This window comes from Salmo salar, chromosome 03 (assembly GCF_965601325.2).
Source record: "Salmo salar chromosome 03, fSalSal1, whole genome shotgun sequence".
Classification (NCBI taxonomy): Eukaryota; Metazoa; Chordata; class Actinopteri; order Salmoniformes; family Salmonidae; genus Salmo; species Salmo salar.
Window position 1 is genome coordinate 30836469 of NC_138293.1, and position 15094 is coordinate 30851562.

At 43.0% G+C, this 15094-nt stretch overlaps 1 protein-coding gene across 1 annotated transcript in view; it reads right to left on the reverse strand.

Annotated features, from left to right (window-relative positions):
• Nucleotides 1–577: 577 nt before the first annotated feature.
• LOC106599706 (cadherin-2) overlaps nt 578–15094 on the reverse strand; it is an 83672-nt gene continuing 69155 nt past the window's right edge. The window contains exons 13-16 of the mRNA XM_014191007.3: nt 13612–13845; nt 13053–13192; nt 9111–9275; nt 578–2137 (exon numbers count right to left, since the gene is read on the reverse strand). Of these exons, the coding sequence (XP_014046482.2) occupies nt 1931–2137; nt 9111–9275; nt 13053–13192; nt 13612–13845 (746 nt within the window). The 3' untranslated portion in view covers nt 578–1930. The remainder of the gene's footprint in view (nt 2138–9110; nt 9276–13052; nt 13193–13611; nt 13846–15094) is intronic.

Here is a 15094-nt window from a genome sequence, read left to right on the forward strand (position 1 = left end):
CTCTTGATACCAATTGAGCAACGATTGAACGCCACAGCATATCTGATCATTGTTGCTGACCAAACCTAATAGAACATCTTTGGAATGAGATGGAATGGGCTGTGGTCGCAGCATGAATGTTTTGCCTGTCAATCTGCAGCATAGGTCAATAATCGCATCAGCTTGGACCAATATCCCTGTGCAACGTTTCCGACACCTTGTAAAATCCATGCCCCAAAGAATTTGGGCTGTTTTTGGAGGCAAAGGGGGGTCCGACCCGGTACTAGATGGGAATAACTAATAATCTGGCCACTGAGTGCACATTGGCTATTCTAGATATTGCATCTCTATATTTCAAACAGAAAACTCAAGTTCACTCAAGCACACTCATGCACGGCTACTCGTATTTACTGCAAACAAACATTTACAACAAATTGAAATGAAATTAAGCATGAAATTTATATTCCTCCTCTTGGTAAAAAAATGTACAATCAAAATGTTTTTGTCTTGTACAATAGTTTATGTAATTCATAATCCAATTAGAACTGAGAAACAATGCTGAGTTGGAGGAATAAACAAATAAATAAAGAGACAGTCGTTAGCTCCAAAATTGGCATTTTATTTGGATGGTTGCTGGGTCAGAGATGTATAATTTGTTTTCCAGTACATACGATTATCCACAAAGCTTCAGACAAAAACCTTTTCCAGTCTTAAAGCTGATTCAGTAATTAGTGCCAATGGTGCCACAACATCCCACCCACCCCCTTTTTGGTACAAATTCAAACAGTTGTGCTGACAAGATTGCAACTTTTTTATTATTATTTTTTGCTGTTTTTCTTCATTTTATACAAAAGACTTAACTTCTACACATTTAATGTCACACGGTTTTAATTTTTTTTGCTTTGTAAATACATTTTGGAAATAACTTTTTTCATAATTGTTGTTGTTGTGAAAAGATAAAAACATGCAAAAACATTAATTTGTAATCCAAATTATACATTTACAAGTTCAGAACTTTTTGCACTTCTTCATAGACTACAGAAGAAGAAAAAAATATATGTACACACATTTTCTTTACCGTGAAGTAAAAGTTGAACGTACCAGATGATGACTAAGGCAAATGAAGTGTACATGGATTAGAACAAAATAAACAGTTGTTGTTTTTATAAAATACTACACCACTTCAGAAATAAAGGAAAACAAACATATTCTGCTACAAAAGTATTACTTACGACTCCCTTTATTTGCAACCAGCTGAATAAGTTTAATTTTTTAGTGAAAACGTTCTACATTTCTAGAGTACTGTACAGTGCTGTTCTCAGTTGATTCTCCCCATCCAAGCTAATAAAGGATCCTTCATCATCTAAGTTATTCATCTTTGTAATTCACTTAAATAATCATTGTTCAACAAACAGCTGTATTGTGTAACCAAAAAAAGCATGTAGAAGCATACCATAGTTTAACATACTTTCTTATGTTTTGAAATCACTCCAAAAGTCAGTACCATTAAAGCCTTGAACATAAAACTAATCATTCAGATCCGAAAAATGTACAAAAAGGCACATTATATCCCAGTGCTTCTGTACTGTGAAATTCAAGTGTAATTGAGCGCGCTCAATATCAACGATCCAAACAGTGACAGTTCACCACTGTTCCCTCCCCTTCTCCAAAACTGGACTGCACTTCAGCGTATGCCTAAGCCTTCAACAAGCATATGTATGCGTAGACTACAACAATAAGCCTAGATTGGTTGTTTTTTGAAAATATTTCTGAATTATGTTTACTTTTTTTGAACTTTTCTGTCATTGTTCCTGTCACCACTCTTTCAGGGGAATATCGGTAATCAGAAGCTGTCCACATCCATTGAGAGGAAAACAAAATATATTTTCTCTTTTCCTGGGTTCACCATTCTTTGTCATCTTGTTTTTTTAGGTCTTGCACATCCTGTGTCCTAGTCGTCGCTCCCTCCGTACATGTCTGCGAGTTTTCTGAAGCGAGGGCCCCAATCGTTGAGGTAATCGTAGTCCTGGTCCCCTCCGCTGCTGGAGGAGTTGAGAGAGCTTAGGGAGCCGGCTGTGGAGCCACTGCCTTCATAGTCGAACACCAGCAGGGAGTCGTAGGGCGGGGCTGTGGGGTCGTTGTCTGCTGCCTTAAGTCCCTGGATGGACGGGAGGAAATAAAAAAAACACAGATGAGTGAGGAGATTAAGGCCAGCCAGTCCACCATGACCAAACCCTGTCTGACAATAGCTACCAGACAACATTCACATTCACAGACATGTTCTTATCCCATACTGCCACCTAAATAGGCTAATATCAACAGGCTAGCATTTTCCTAATGTTTTCCTCCCTTCTACATGTTTTGGAAATCAGGTCCTTTTCATGGATTAAGACCGGCTCTAATTTCCCACTGAGTGTCCATCTGCAGCGAAGCGTTTTGGCTTTGATTCTCCCTGATATTTTTGGCATGCAGGATTATCCAGGACTTTATCAAAAGCTGAGATTTAGCATGACCGCCTGACCAAATGCCTCAGCTCACTGATGACTTAGCCTGGCCCTCCCCCTCCTCAAACCTCCATCACTCCAATGTCCACGGGCGCTGCCTGAGGGGCTTGGAGGGCTGAGAGGAGGAGATTGCTGTAGTGGCACTGACAATGTGCCAGCTATCACCACCACACTCTGGACCCTGGTACAGTACTACATGCCCACTCCATTTTGTGTGTTCAAGTATTGCTCCCCAAAACTAGGAATGAGCCCTGGGGAAGTGCTGAGGACAATTGTCTTTGTGTGTGTGTGTGTGTGTGTGTGTGTGTGTGTGTGTGTGTGTGTGTGTGTGTGTGGTGTGTGTGTGTGTGTGTGTGTGTGTGTGTGTGTGTGTGTGTGTGTGTGTGTGTGTGTGTGTGTGTGTGTGTGTGTGTGTGTGTGTATATATATATATATATGTTCCATTAGTGTGTGTGTTTCAGAGTGTGGGGTGCAATGGTGGGGGTTTCCATTTTGAAGATTGTGCTTAACATTCCCAGAAGCTCTTGTAGCAGTGTGAGAGGTCCTTATGGATTGCTATTGATTTCCAAGCCCATTCCTTAACGGTACTCTAGAGACTTGATGGATTGCTAATCTAGCACAGGAGATGTGCTTTGGCCATGAAGTGTATTGGGCCCAGTCCCGAATTCAACATCTTCTCATTGCGAGTGAGAACATCTAACAAATAATAACTGAATTAAAAGAAACAGAGCACAACACGAAGAAACAAACGAGCCTCTAGGCTCATTGGAAACATGTCAGATATTTATTTCAACTCCATTTTGTAGTTCTCTCTCTCTCTCTCTCTCTCTCTCAAAAAAAGGATAGATTGAAACAAAGTGCCCAGATGCTTAGTGATTATTTTCCACTTCTTAGCCTTTGTTAAATGTTTGCTCAGGGCTGTGGCGCTGATAATTTGGTGGGAAATATGACAGATGGATTGTTCATTACAATTACAGCCATCACTGCTCTGATGGATAGAGCCCCATCCGGCACAACCACCACTCCACTGGGAGTGTGACAAGGTTAGCCAATCACAGAGCTTCACCCTCCTAATTACATTAAAACTGAGTCATCCACTGTGTGAGAGAGACTATCGTCCATCTTAAGAAAACATTGTGCTGCCCTGTCCTCCCCTGACTTCACCCTCTGGTCCACTGCTCACAAAACAGGTCTCGTAATTGAATTTAATAACATCCTATTCAGAGATTTGCGGGGTAAGTTTCTCTGTTTATTTCCCCTGATTAGAAACCAACTGTAGTATTGTCACTGTGAATATGGGGGTTCAGAGTGTAACAAAGTGTGGAAATGTTGACCTGAAAAACGTTTCCCCCAATAACACTTTATTTGAATCTTTTATGTGAACTTTTTGTCCAGCACCTGTGGCCAACAAAAGGTTATGTAAGGTGAGGCTGATTTCCCAAACATTACCTCCCGGAGTGGGAACAGACTAAAAGCTGGATAATAGGCTATTGTTTGGCCACTCTGAGAGGCTAAATTCTTGGGCGGATTTGAGACCTATGCTTACCTCCCCATTTTTGAATGAACTGCCAAAGGCTCTGTGGGCATGGGGTTGTGTGCGCACTCCAGACTTTGAGCCCAGACACATCTCCCCAGCCCCACCCCCCTCCACCCCTTCTCCCAGAGCAACCAGGTCAGATTCCTACCCCAATGACGACGAGACATAAACCAGCTGCCAGCAGGGGGCAGTAGATATAATCTACGAGGACCACCTGTGTGTGTTTGTGTGTGTGTCTGTGTGTGTGTGCGTGTGCATATGAATGTGATGGGAAACAGGCTGACATGTACTGCCTGTAATGTGGATGTCTGGGTCAGGATGCTCTGGCCCACAACATCCTGCTGTCCTTGTACAGAAATAATACATAAAACAGCAGACCTGTCTCTGCTCCAATAAGTATTGCAGTGGACAAAACACTCAAACTCACTCAATATAAATTGAGCTGACAAGAGCATTAAGTGTTTTCAGGAATTTTCTGAGAGAGCGAGGGAGGAGGAGAGGGAGAGAAATAGTGCGTGTAGGGGAGTTCTAATCTAAAAACTGGGGGAGAGAGAGAGAAAGAGAGAACTCCATTTTGGATACAGTGAAATTCTTGTCTGTTGGAGCTGGTGAAAAATACATGACCGTTCTTTTCATTTTACATCCACCCTTCAACGCTGGAGTCAATGGTGCCCTGAGGCAAGCGAGGCCATGAAGGAACAGAACAGGGCACCTCTATGGAAAAGGCAATGTGCTGTTCTCTGTCTCATCCCACTAGATCTCTACAGAGAGACGTCTAAAACTATTACCCCATCCGATTCTGCTGCACAGCTAAGAGAAACACAATTATCTCCCAGTGAATAATATTATAATTACATGTGTGGATTTAGTTCACTTAAATTGGACACATTATAAATACTGTATTTTTGTCAGAGAACCAAAAAAGCGATTATCTCCTATTCCTGGAACAATTTCCATAAGGGACAGATCAAAATTTACTTGGGGGGAGTGGCTGGTCCAACTCAAGGTGTCATAAAATAAAATGCACCCCCCTCCACAACATAACAAATATGTTCACATGACCCTCCCATTTTACTGTAAAATAAATTGAACACCCTCCCCCCTCATAGAATTAACTCAAAATGATGTTTACGACTACAAATAACAATAACTGTAGCGACCCTGTGTTTATAAACGTGGATATAGACTTAAACATGTTTTTGAGGCACAGTCGATGCCACGCAGGGCTATGGGCCAGAAGGTTGAGGGTTCGCCGACCATCATAGACAAGCTCAATCTCCCTGCCTGTTTCATTATACCACGATCAGAGGCGGCTGCAGACATTGATCAGCTAGGGCGATGTCAGATTTTGAACATTTTGATGCCGTATTTATAATTATATAAAATATATGCAACAAATTTTACACCAAAAGGTTTCTGTGCCAATGCACAACACAACCAATAGACAAAGCATACCGACATCGGGCACTTCAATATAATGGTTTGCATTGTCAACACCACAATAAATAGACAACGTCAATCTTGACAAACAGAAAATACATCCCTTCCTACCTAATAGACTTACAGAGTATCAATGGCTTGAAAATCTCCGAATGTCATGAAACTTTTTTGTGTTTTGTAACAGATGTCTTTTTCCATTCATAACAGTTTGGATTGGTTGATTGATTTTATTTGTCAGTGAAAAAAATACATACAGTTGAAGTTGGAAGTTTACATACACTTAGGTTGGAGTCATTAAAACTCGTTTTTCAACCACTCCACAAATTTCTTGTTAACAAACTATCGTTTTGGCAAGTCGGTTTGAACATCTACTTTGTGCATGACAGAAGTAATTTTTCCAACAATTGTTTACAGACAGATGATTTCACTTATAATTCACTGTATCACAATTCCAGTGGGTCAGAAGTTTACATACACTAAGTTGACTTTGTCTTTAAACAGCTTGGAAAATTCCTGAAAATTATGTCTTGGCTTTAGAAGCTTCTGATAGGCTAATTGAAATCATTTGAGTCAATTGGAAGTGTACCCGTGGATGTATTTCAAGGCCTACCTTCAAACTCAGTGCCTCTTTGCTTGACATCATGGAAAAATCTAAATAAATCAGCCAAGACCTCAGAAAACAAATGTTGACCTCCACAAGTCTGGTTCATCCTTGGGAGCAATTTCCAAATGCCTGAAGGTACCACGTTCATCTGTACAAACAATAGTACGCAAGTATAAACACCATGGGACCAAGCAGCGATCATACCGCTTAGGAAGGAGACGCGTTCTGTCTCCTAGAGATGAGCGTACTTTGGTGCGAAAAGTGAAAATCAATCCCAGAACAACAGCAAAGGACCTTGTGAAGATGCTGGAGGAAACAGGTACAAAAGTATCTATATCCACAGTATAACGAGTCCTATACCGACATAACCTGAAAAACCAATCAGCAAGGAAGAAGCCACTGCTCCAAAACCACCATAAAAAAGCCAGACTACGGTTTGCAAATGCACATGGGGACAAAGATCGTACTTCTTGGAGAAATGTCATCAGGTCTGATGATACAAAAATAGAACTGTTTCGCCATAATGACCATTGATATGTTTGGAGGAAAAAGGGGGAGGCTTGCAAGCCAAAGAACACCATCCCAACCGTGAAGCACGTTGGTGTCAACATCGTGTTGTGGGGGTGCTTTGCTGCAGGAGGGACTGGTGCACTTCACAAAATAGATGGCATCATGAGGAAGGAAAATTATGTGGATATATTGAAGCAACATCAAGACATCAGTCAGGAAGTTAAAGCTTTGTCACAAATGGGTCTTCCAAATGGACAATGACCCCAAGCATAGTTCCAAAGTTGTGACAAAATGGCTTAAGGACATTAAAGACAAGGTATTTGAGTGGCCATCACAACGCCCTGACCTCAATCCCATAGAAAATTTGTGGACAGACTTGAAAAAGTGTGTGCGAGCAAGGAGTTCTACAAACCTGACTCAGTTACACCAGCTCTGTCAGGAGGAAGGGGTCAAAATTCACCCAACGTATTGTGGGAAGCATGTGGAAGGCTACCTGAAACTTTTGACCCAAGTTAAACAATTTAAAGGCAATGCTACCAAATACTAATTGAGTGTATGTAAACTTCTGACCCACTGGGAATGTGATGAAATAAATAAAAGCTGAAAGAAATCATTCTCTCTACTATTATTCTGACATTTCACATTCTTAAAATAAAGTGGTGATCCTAAAAGACAGCGATTTTTTACTAGGATTAAATGTCAGGAATTGTGAAAAACTGAGTTTAAATGCATTTGGCTAAGGTGTATGTAAACTTCCGACTTCAACTGTATATTCAAAGACTTAAAGTGACCAGGATTGCACAATAAAGTTGGGGAATTATTTCCATTGTGGTCCCTTTTTATTTACATAAATACATTTAGAATTACATTCACTGGACTTGCGCACTTGAGTCTTTAGGGTGTATATAGCTAGGTTTCCATCCAATTGGTGACAGATTTTCATGCAAATATTCTAATATCCCCATAAAAACAATATGGCATTTCAGAGTTTTCTTTTGGAGAATTTGGTGCTGGACAACATGACAGGGATATTTGAGGAATTTTATGGACATCCATATGCATTCAGATTCAACCTAGTACAGCCAGCGGCATAAATAAACACTGTCTGTGATTTATTTAGAATTCAAGGCACACTGAACCAGCATGGCTACCACAACATTCTGCAGCGATACGCCATCTCATCTGGTTTGCACTTAGTGGGACTATCATTTGTTTTTCAACATGACAATAACCCAACACACCTCCAGGCTGTGTAAGGGCTATTTGACCATTAAGGAGAGTGATTGAGTGCTGCAACAGATGACCTGGCCTCCACAATCACCCGACCTCAAACCAATTGAGATGGTTTGGGATGAGTTGGACCGCAGAGTAAAGGAAAAGAAGCCAACAAGTGCTCAGCATATGTGGGAACTCCTTCAAGACTGTTGGAAAAGCATTCCAGATGAAGCTAGTTGAGATAATGCCAAGAGTGTGCAAAGCTGTCATCAAGGCAAAGGGTGGCTACTTTGAAAAATCTAAAATATATTTAGATTCTTTTAATATTTTTGTGGTTACTACATGATTCCATATGTGTTATTTCATAGTTTTGATGTATTTAATATTATCCTACAATGTAGAAAATAGTGAAAATAAAGAAAAACCCTTGAATGAGTATGTGTTCTAAAACTTTTGACCGGTAGTGTATGTATATATATATATTTTACAATTTTCTATCATAATATTTTGTATAAAGATAAGCATTATATTGTTAGATTATAGGAGTAAGTTTGGTAGGCCTGAAACAGTCTTCCTCACCTCTTGTTCAACTGTCGGAGTCAGTTGGAGCGCCAAGGCTCACTGCCTTCATATCATAGACCTGCAGTAGCTAAAGCTTAATAATAGCCACACCATACCAAACCTTCACAAACGTTTCTAAACTTTATTAGGGTAATATCAAAAGTAAGTAAAGCCATTGCTCATAGGGAAAATACAAGCAGAACAGCGAATGTAAATCAGGGAAAAAAACTCACTACCCTCCCCTGTGCCCAATAAAAAAACACACAAAAGCAAAAAAAAAAGTTTGACAACCCTCCCCTATTTTGGACCACCCCCCCCCAGTAAAATTCGATCTGTCCCTAAGGAAACACTATACAGGCAGTTGTAAATGAAAAAGGGAAAATGAATTCACGAAATGAATTTCCCATTAACCTTTTATGTCAGTTTGCGTCTGTTCTGTTTCAATCAATACTTGCATGAGTACAGGAAGAGAGATTAGCTAAATAAACCTTCAAATGTGAAGCCTGCATCACCTACTTCAACTGCTTTCCTTTATTTTGAAGTATTCACTTCATTAAATTAAATATTTATACCTCTACCCCTAACCATGACCTTTAGTATTTATGAAATCATTCTCTAAATATAACCTGATTTAGAGAATGACATTGAAAATGGACTTTGTCAGCGGGGCCGGGCGAAGCCCTCTCCTGTGGCATTATTCTAGATGCAGATGTTTAACCGTGAGAAGATTAGTGTGTTTGTTTATTGTTTATTTGTTTACCTCGTTGATGAAGTCTCCGATGTCCCCGGGGTGCGGGGCTGCTGACCTTATGGGGTACTGGGGCTCGGGGTGCAGCGGCCTCTCGTCCATACGCCGGATCCCCACGGGCTTGATGGTGTCCGGCTCTATCGTGTCGGGCTGCTGAAGCTGGCTCAGGTCATAATCCTGGAGGGGAGGGGGAGAGGAGGGACAGATGGAAGTCAGCAAGAAGCCAGAGACAAGTGGAGATCCACACAGAGCTGGGGAGAGGAGCTCGGCATGGACATAACCCCCCACCAAGACCTAGACCCTGATCCATACACACATGGGCAGAGCTCCCTATCTAGACCAATACACATATGGCCAGAACTCCCTACCTATGCCAATACACACATAAACAAGTATTTAACCTTTATTTAAGTCAGTTAAGAACAAATTCATATTTACAATGACGGTCTAACCCTAATCTGGACGATGCTGGAACAATTGTGCACCGCCCTATGGAACTCCCAATCACAACCAGTTGTGATACAGCCTGGAATCGAACCAGGGTCTGCAGTGACACCTCTAGCACTGAGATGCAGTGCCTTAGATCACTGCGCCATTCGGGAGTCATGGGCAGAACTCCCTACCTAGACCAATACACACACGGGCAGAACTCCCTACCTAGACCAATACACACACGGGCAGAACTCCCTACCTCGACCAATACACACATGGCTAGAACTTCCTACCTCGACCAATACACACACGGGAAGAACTCCCTACCTAGACCAATACACACACATGGCTAGAACTTCCTACCTCGACCAATACACACACGGGAAGAACTCCCTACCTAGACCAATACACACACGGGCAGAACTCCCTACCTAGACCAATACACACACGGGCAGAACTTCCTACCTAGATCAATACACACATGGCCAGAACAGAATAAGGTCCACCTAGACTAATCACACATGGACAGAATTCCCTACCTAGACTGATACACACATGGGCAGATCTCTCTACCTAGACCAATACACACACATAGGCCACATGATCTACCCGAGACTGGGACACACTGAAATAAAAATATATATATGAGTGGGGTGGCAGTGTCTACATAACTGTATATTGTTGTTACTGTTGCTACCCTGTATCATCAGAGCTACAAATCCTATCAATGGGTGGACTTTAGACTGTTGGTTGAAGTATTACCACTTGGACAGTTAGCTGCATTTAACAATATCCAGCTTCGGGGTCAAGGCTAAGGAACCGAGCATCAGTCTTCAACCCACTTGCAATAGAGCAGTGTTCTTCTGGAAGAGTGTGCAGGAAACTGTTCTGCTCTAATCAGGCTCCAGACACGGAATGGCGGATATGCATAAGCCATTACTAATCCTATTAACATTGCCAAGGCAACCTGACTGGCTCGCCGTTTGGTTTGTGCAGTGTCACAGGAGGAGAGAGAAGGACTGGACAGAGCTGCAGAGAGAAATTGAGAGAGAGAGAGGAAGAAATGGAGAGAGAGAGAAACAGAGAGATGGAGAGAACAAGGAGAATGAGAGAGAAAGAGATTTGGAGAGCCGTGGTGCGTTGTGATGTGGATGAGAAGACAGCAGTGAGGAGGTGGACTGATATGCTATCAGAGAGGATATGATGGAGGGAATGCCATGGGAGAATAGTTGTGTGCTTAATAAGCGTGAATGATGGATTGTCCCTCTTTAGCAGATTTTCAGTAATCCATCCATCTCTAATATCCCCCTTCAATATTGTCCCTGCTCGCTTGCACATATAACTATGCATATAACTAAGCTCACACACACTCGTGGACACACAAATCCTGAGTGAGTATGCATGTCTAAAGATGTACAAATAAATGCATAGTGTAGATGACTAAAATACAAACATATGAATCGAAACACAAACACAGACACAACTACATGTCGACACTCCAGTCCAGACACTCCAGTCCAGACACTCCCTACTCCTAAAAAATGACGGTGATCATATAAACACATGTATCTAACTTACTTAGGCCTTTGTATTCCTTGTGGAACATAGGCCTACACATGTATCATGTTAATCTGGAAATCAACAAATGGATAATCTAAACAGACAGATTGACAGTGCGTGTAAAAATACAATCCCCATGTCCCCTCCGGTTGACTGAAAGGGTCTGTCTGGAAGGGGACAATGGTCATCATACATCCCAGAGCAGGATGCCATGTGTCCCCTCCAGCCCACCTCCCTCCTCCCAGCCCACCACCCTGTGACCCTTCTAGGACCTACCACAGGGTCATCCCAGAGGTCAGAGCTTAGTGACAGAGAACTGCAGCATATCATTACAGTCACGTAGCCAGAACTGGATAATGACGACACGCTAAGCACTCAAGGGCACCATTCTTCACACTACAGCTCCAAGCACCAACACACTGACATATAATTTCCCCTGCCACGCCCGGACAACCCATTGAATCACCCACATTGTGGCTGGACATTCCAAAGCAAAGGCTTCCACTTGATCCTACAACGGGTGAAGCTGGACAGTAAACAATATCGGATACCCAAACTCCTCACGTAAGGGAAGGAATTTGTTAGGCCATATTTTCACTTCAAATATCTATTTAATATTCTGCTTGAAGCAAAAGATTGACTGACGATGGCCCTGGTCTGCGCCTATTGACTGACTCTGCGCCCTCCCTCCTAGAGTGAGACTTTAACAAGAGGTTGTTTTTTTCCACTCTTTTTTCTTTTCACAACTGAATGAGGAATTAGGACACCTGTTGTGGTTGCATAAACAGGTTTGTTTTGTCAAGACAAAATAGTCTGGTGGTAATTTAATAACTGGGCTGAATGAAAGGAAGCATCTTTAAGCTATTTTGTTTGTGTGACCTCGAAAAATAAGCATTTCCATCTGTATTTGGAAAATGATATCATATACAGTTTTCTTCTGTGGCCCTTTGAAAAACTTGGCAAAGACGTGCTTCAGTTTGCGACTGCATTGATGAACAGGCAGGGCTAGAAAACACTCATTACAATGGAGTTTCTCTATCAAGTTACAAAACTTTAACTTACACAGAAGTTTCTGGAATTGGATATTCTTTCCACACCACATTATTCTTCACTTCCCACACAGCCAGTGAGAAAGGGGCTGATCAGCTGTCTCCTCTTGGTAGAATGAGTGCCCCACGGACTAATAAAATCCCAGGCAATGGCAGTCAGAAACTAAAATAAAATACTCAGAGAGCACAGAGTGGCCAATGGTCTGACACTTCAATTTCCTCCACAGCGGGAGAGATAGGGAGAACAGAGGTGAGGCATTATATAGTCCACATCACTGGGACAGTCTGGTTCATTTTTTACCCAACACACACCACCGACTGACTGACTTCCAGATTCCAAAGACAAAACCATTTCCTTCTGACGTCCAGCCCTCCTCCTCCACTCACCTCAAAATGGAAGCTTGTTTTCTTTCGATAAATCTGAATTCAGTTACCCCCCCCCCCCCCGCTTCTACAGTCTTTGAGGAGCGTTATATCACAGTGTCTTCAGAAATCACTGTGTGTGTGTGTGTGTGTGTGTCTCCCTCCTGCCCAATCGCTGGCAGATGTGTAATGGCTTCCCAGTCATATCATTACCTTTAGATGGAGCTTAATTATTACACAGTAGCAGATGTATGTCTCCAAATTACATTATCCCTGCAATTACTAGCCTCAGAAGCCAATTTAGGACTGAAGACTGCTACCACCCCACACTCATCTCTAGTCTACACTACCTAGGCCAATGTGTGGAGTCCCTCACAGAATGGGCCCGTGGCATGAACACACTCCATTTGTGGAAGATATTAACAGACAAAATGATTCCCTTGTATTAACTGAAGTTCATTATAACAAGTGTGGTTTTCTGTGTACAGGATATCTGAGGATGTCTTGTGTGTGTGTGTGTCTGTGTGTATGTGAATGTGTGTTACTCCACCTGGTCCTCCTCTCCACCTCCCTCCTCATCGTACTTCAGGATGTTGTCTCTGACGTCGTCCTCCGGGTCAATGAGAAGCTGCTTGGCCTGACGCTCCTTATCACGACGCTTCATCCATACCACAAACAACAGCACCAGAACTACAGAAGGAGGGAGGGAGGGAGGGAGGGAGGGAGGGAGGGAGGGAGGGAGGGAGGGAGGGAGGGCGGGAGGGAGGGAGGGAGGGAGGGAGGGAGATCCCATATTACAAAACATAATAACTGACATATTTTGCATACACATGTAATCCAATCCAGAATTTAGAGCTTGCCTCGAGCCTGATCAGGGCTATCTTTTGGGTAATCCTGAAATAATCTACTGGTGTCTCTTGGGCATGATGTTTAGCTCCCTCCATAATTCCTGTGGCAGTGTTTGGGGATGGCAAGGGATGGCATTTGATCTTGTCTGTGTGTGGCAGGTGGGGTGGTGGGGACACTGGGGTGTGTGTGTGTGTGTTTGTGTGTGTGACTGTGAGAGTGTGTGCACGCGTGAGCATGCGAGAGGGCAGGGTTGCACTCACTGAGGAGGATGATGATGCAGAGCAGGATGGCGATGATGGCGCCCGTGCCCAGCCCTGCGGCGATGATGTGTTGCTGGTCGGTGCAGTCCCCGTTGTGGTCACACTGGCACACCTTGACCCGCAGGTAGGATGTGTTGGACATGGGCAGGTTGCCAGAGTCAGTGATGATGATGGGGATCTCGTAGATGCCGCTTTCCAGGAAGCCGATCTTCAGGCTCAACTGGGCATAATCACCTGGGAGAAGGGGGAGAGGGAGAGAGGGGGGGAGGGAAAGAGGCATAAAGGAAGGGAAAGTGAAAGAAGAAAGATAAATATGCAACTCAATTACTAATCCCTAAATAAAACAAAACAACACTCTACTTAAAATGTTCCAGAGTGTAACTACTGGGAAAATAAATACACTACCTGGCCAATAGTATGTGGACACCTGCATGTCGAACATTTTGTTCAAAAATCATGGGCATTAATATGGAGTTAGATCATATGCTGCTATAACAGCCTCCACTCTTCTGGGAAGGCTTTCTAATAGATGTTGGAACATTGCTGCGGGACTTGCTTCCATTCTGCCACAAGCGCATTAGTGATGTCGAGCACTGATGTTGGCCGATTAGGCCTGGCTCGCAGTCGGCATTCCAACTTCGTCCCAAAGGTGTTCAATGGGGTTCAGGTCAGGGCTCTGTGCAGGCCAGTCAAGTTCTTCCACACCGATCTATACATATCATTTCTGTATGGACCTCGCTTTGTGCACGGGTGCATTATCATGCTGAAACAGGAAAGGGCCTTCCCCAAACTGTTGCCACAAAGTTGGAACCACAGAATCATCTAGAATGTCATTGTATGCTGTAGCGTTAAGATTTCCCTTCACTGGAACTAAGGTGCCTAGCCCAAACCATGAACAGCCCCAGACCATTATTCCTCCTCCACCAAACTTTACAGTTGGCACTATGCATTCGGGCAGGTAGCGTTCTCTTGGCATCCGCCAAACCTAGATTTGTCTGTCGGACTGCCAGATGGTGAAGCAGGATTCATCACTACACAGAACGCGTTTCCACTGTTCCAGAGTCCAATGGTGGTGAGCATTATACCACTCCAGCCAACGCTTGTCATTCTGCATGATTATCTTAGGCTTGTGTGTGGCGGCTCAGCCATGACAACAGATTTCATGAAGCTCCCGAGGAACAGTTCTTGTGCTGACGTTGCTTCCAGTGGCAGTTTGGAACTTTTTAGTGAGCGTTGCAACCAAGGACAGACGATTTTTACGCGCTACACGCTTCATCACTTGGAGGTCCTGTTCTGTGATCTAGTGTAGCCTACCACTTCGCAGCTGAGCCATTGTTGCTCCTAGACATTTCCACTTCACAATAAAAGCACTTACAATTGACAGGGGTAGCTGTAGCAATGCAGGAATTTGACAAACTGACTTGTTGGAAAAGTGGCATTCTATGACGGTGCCACGTTGAAAGTCACTGAGCTCCTCAGTACG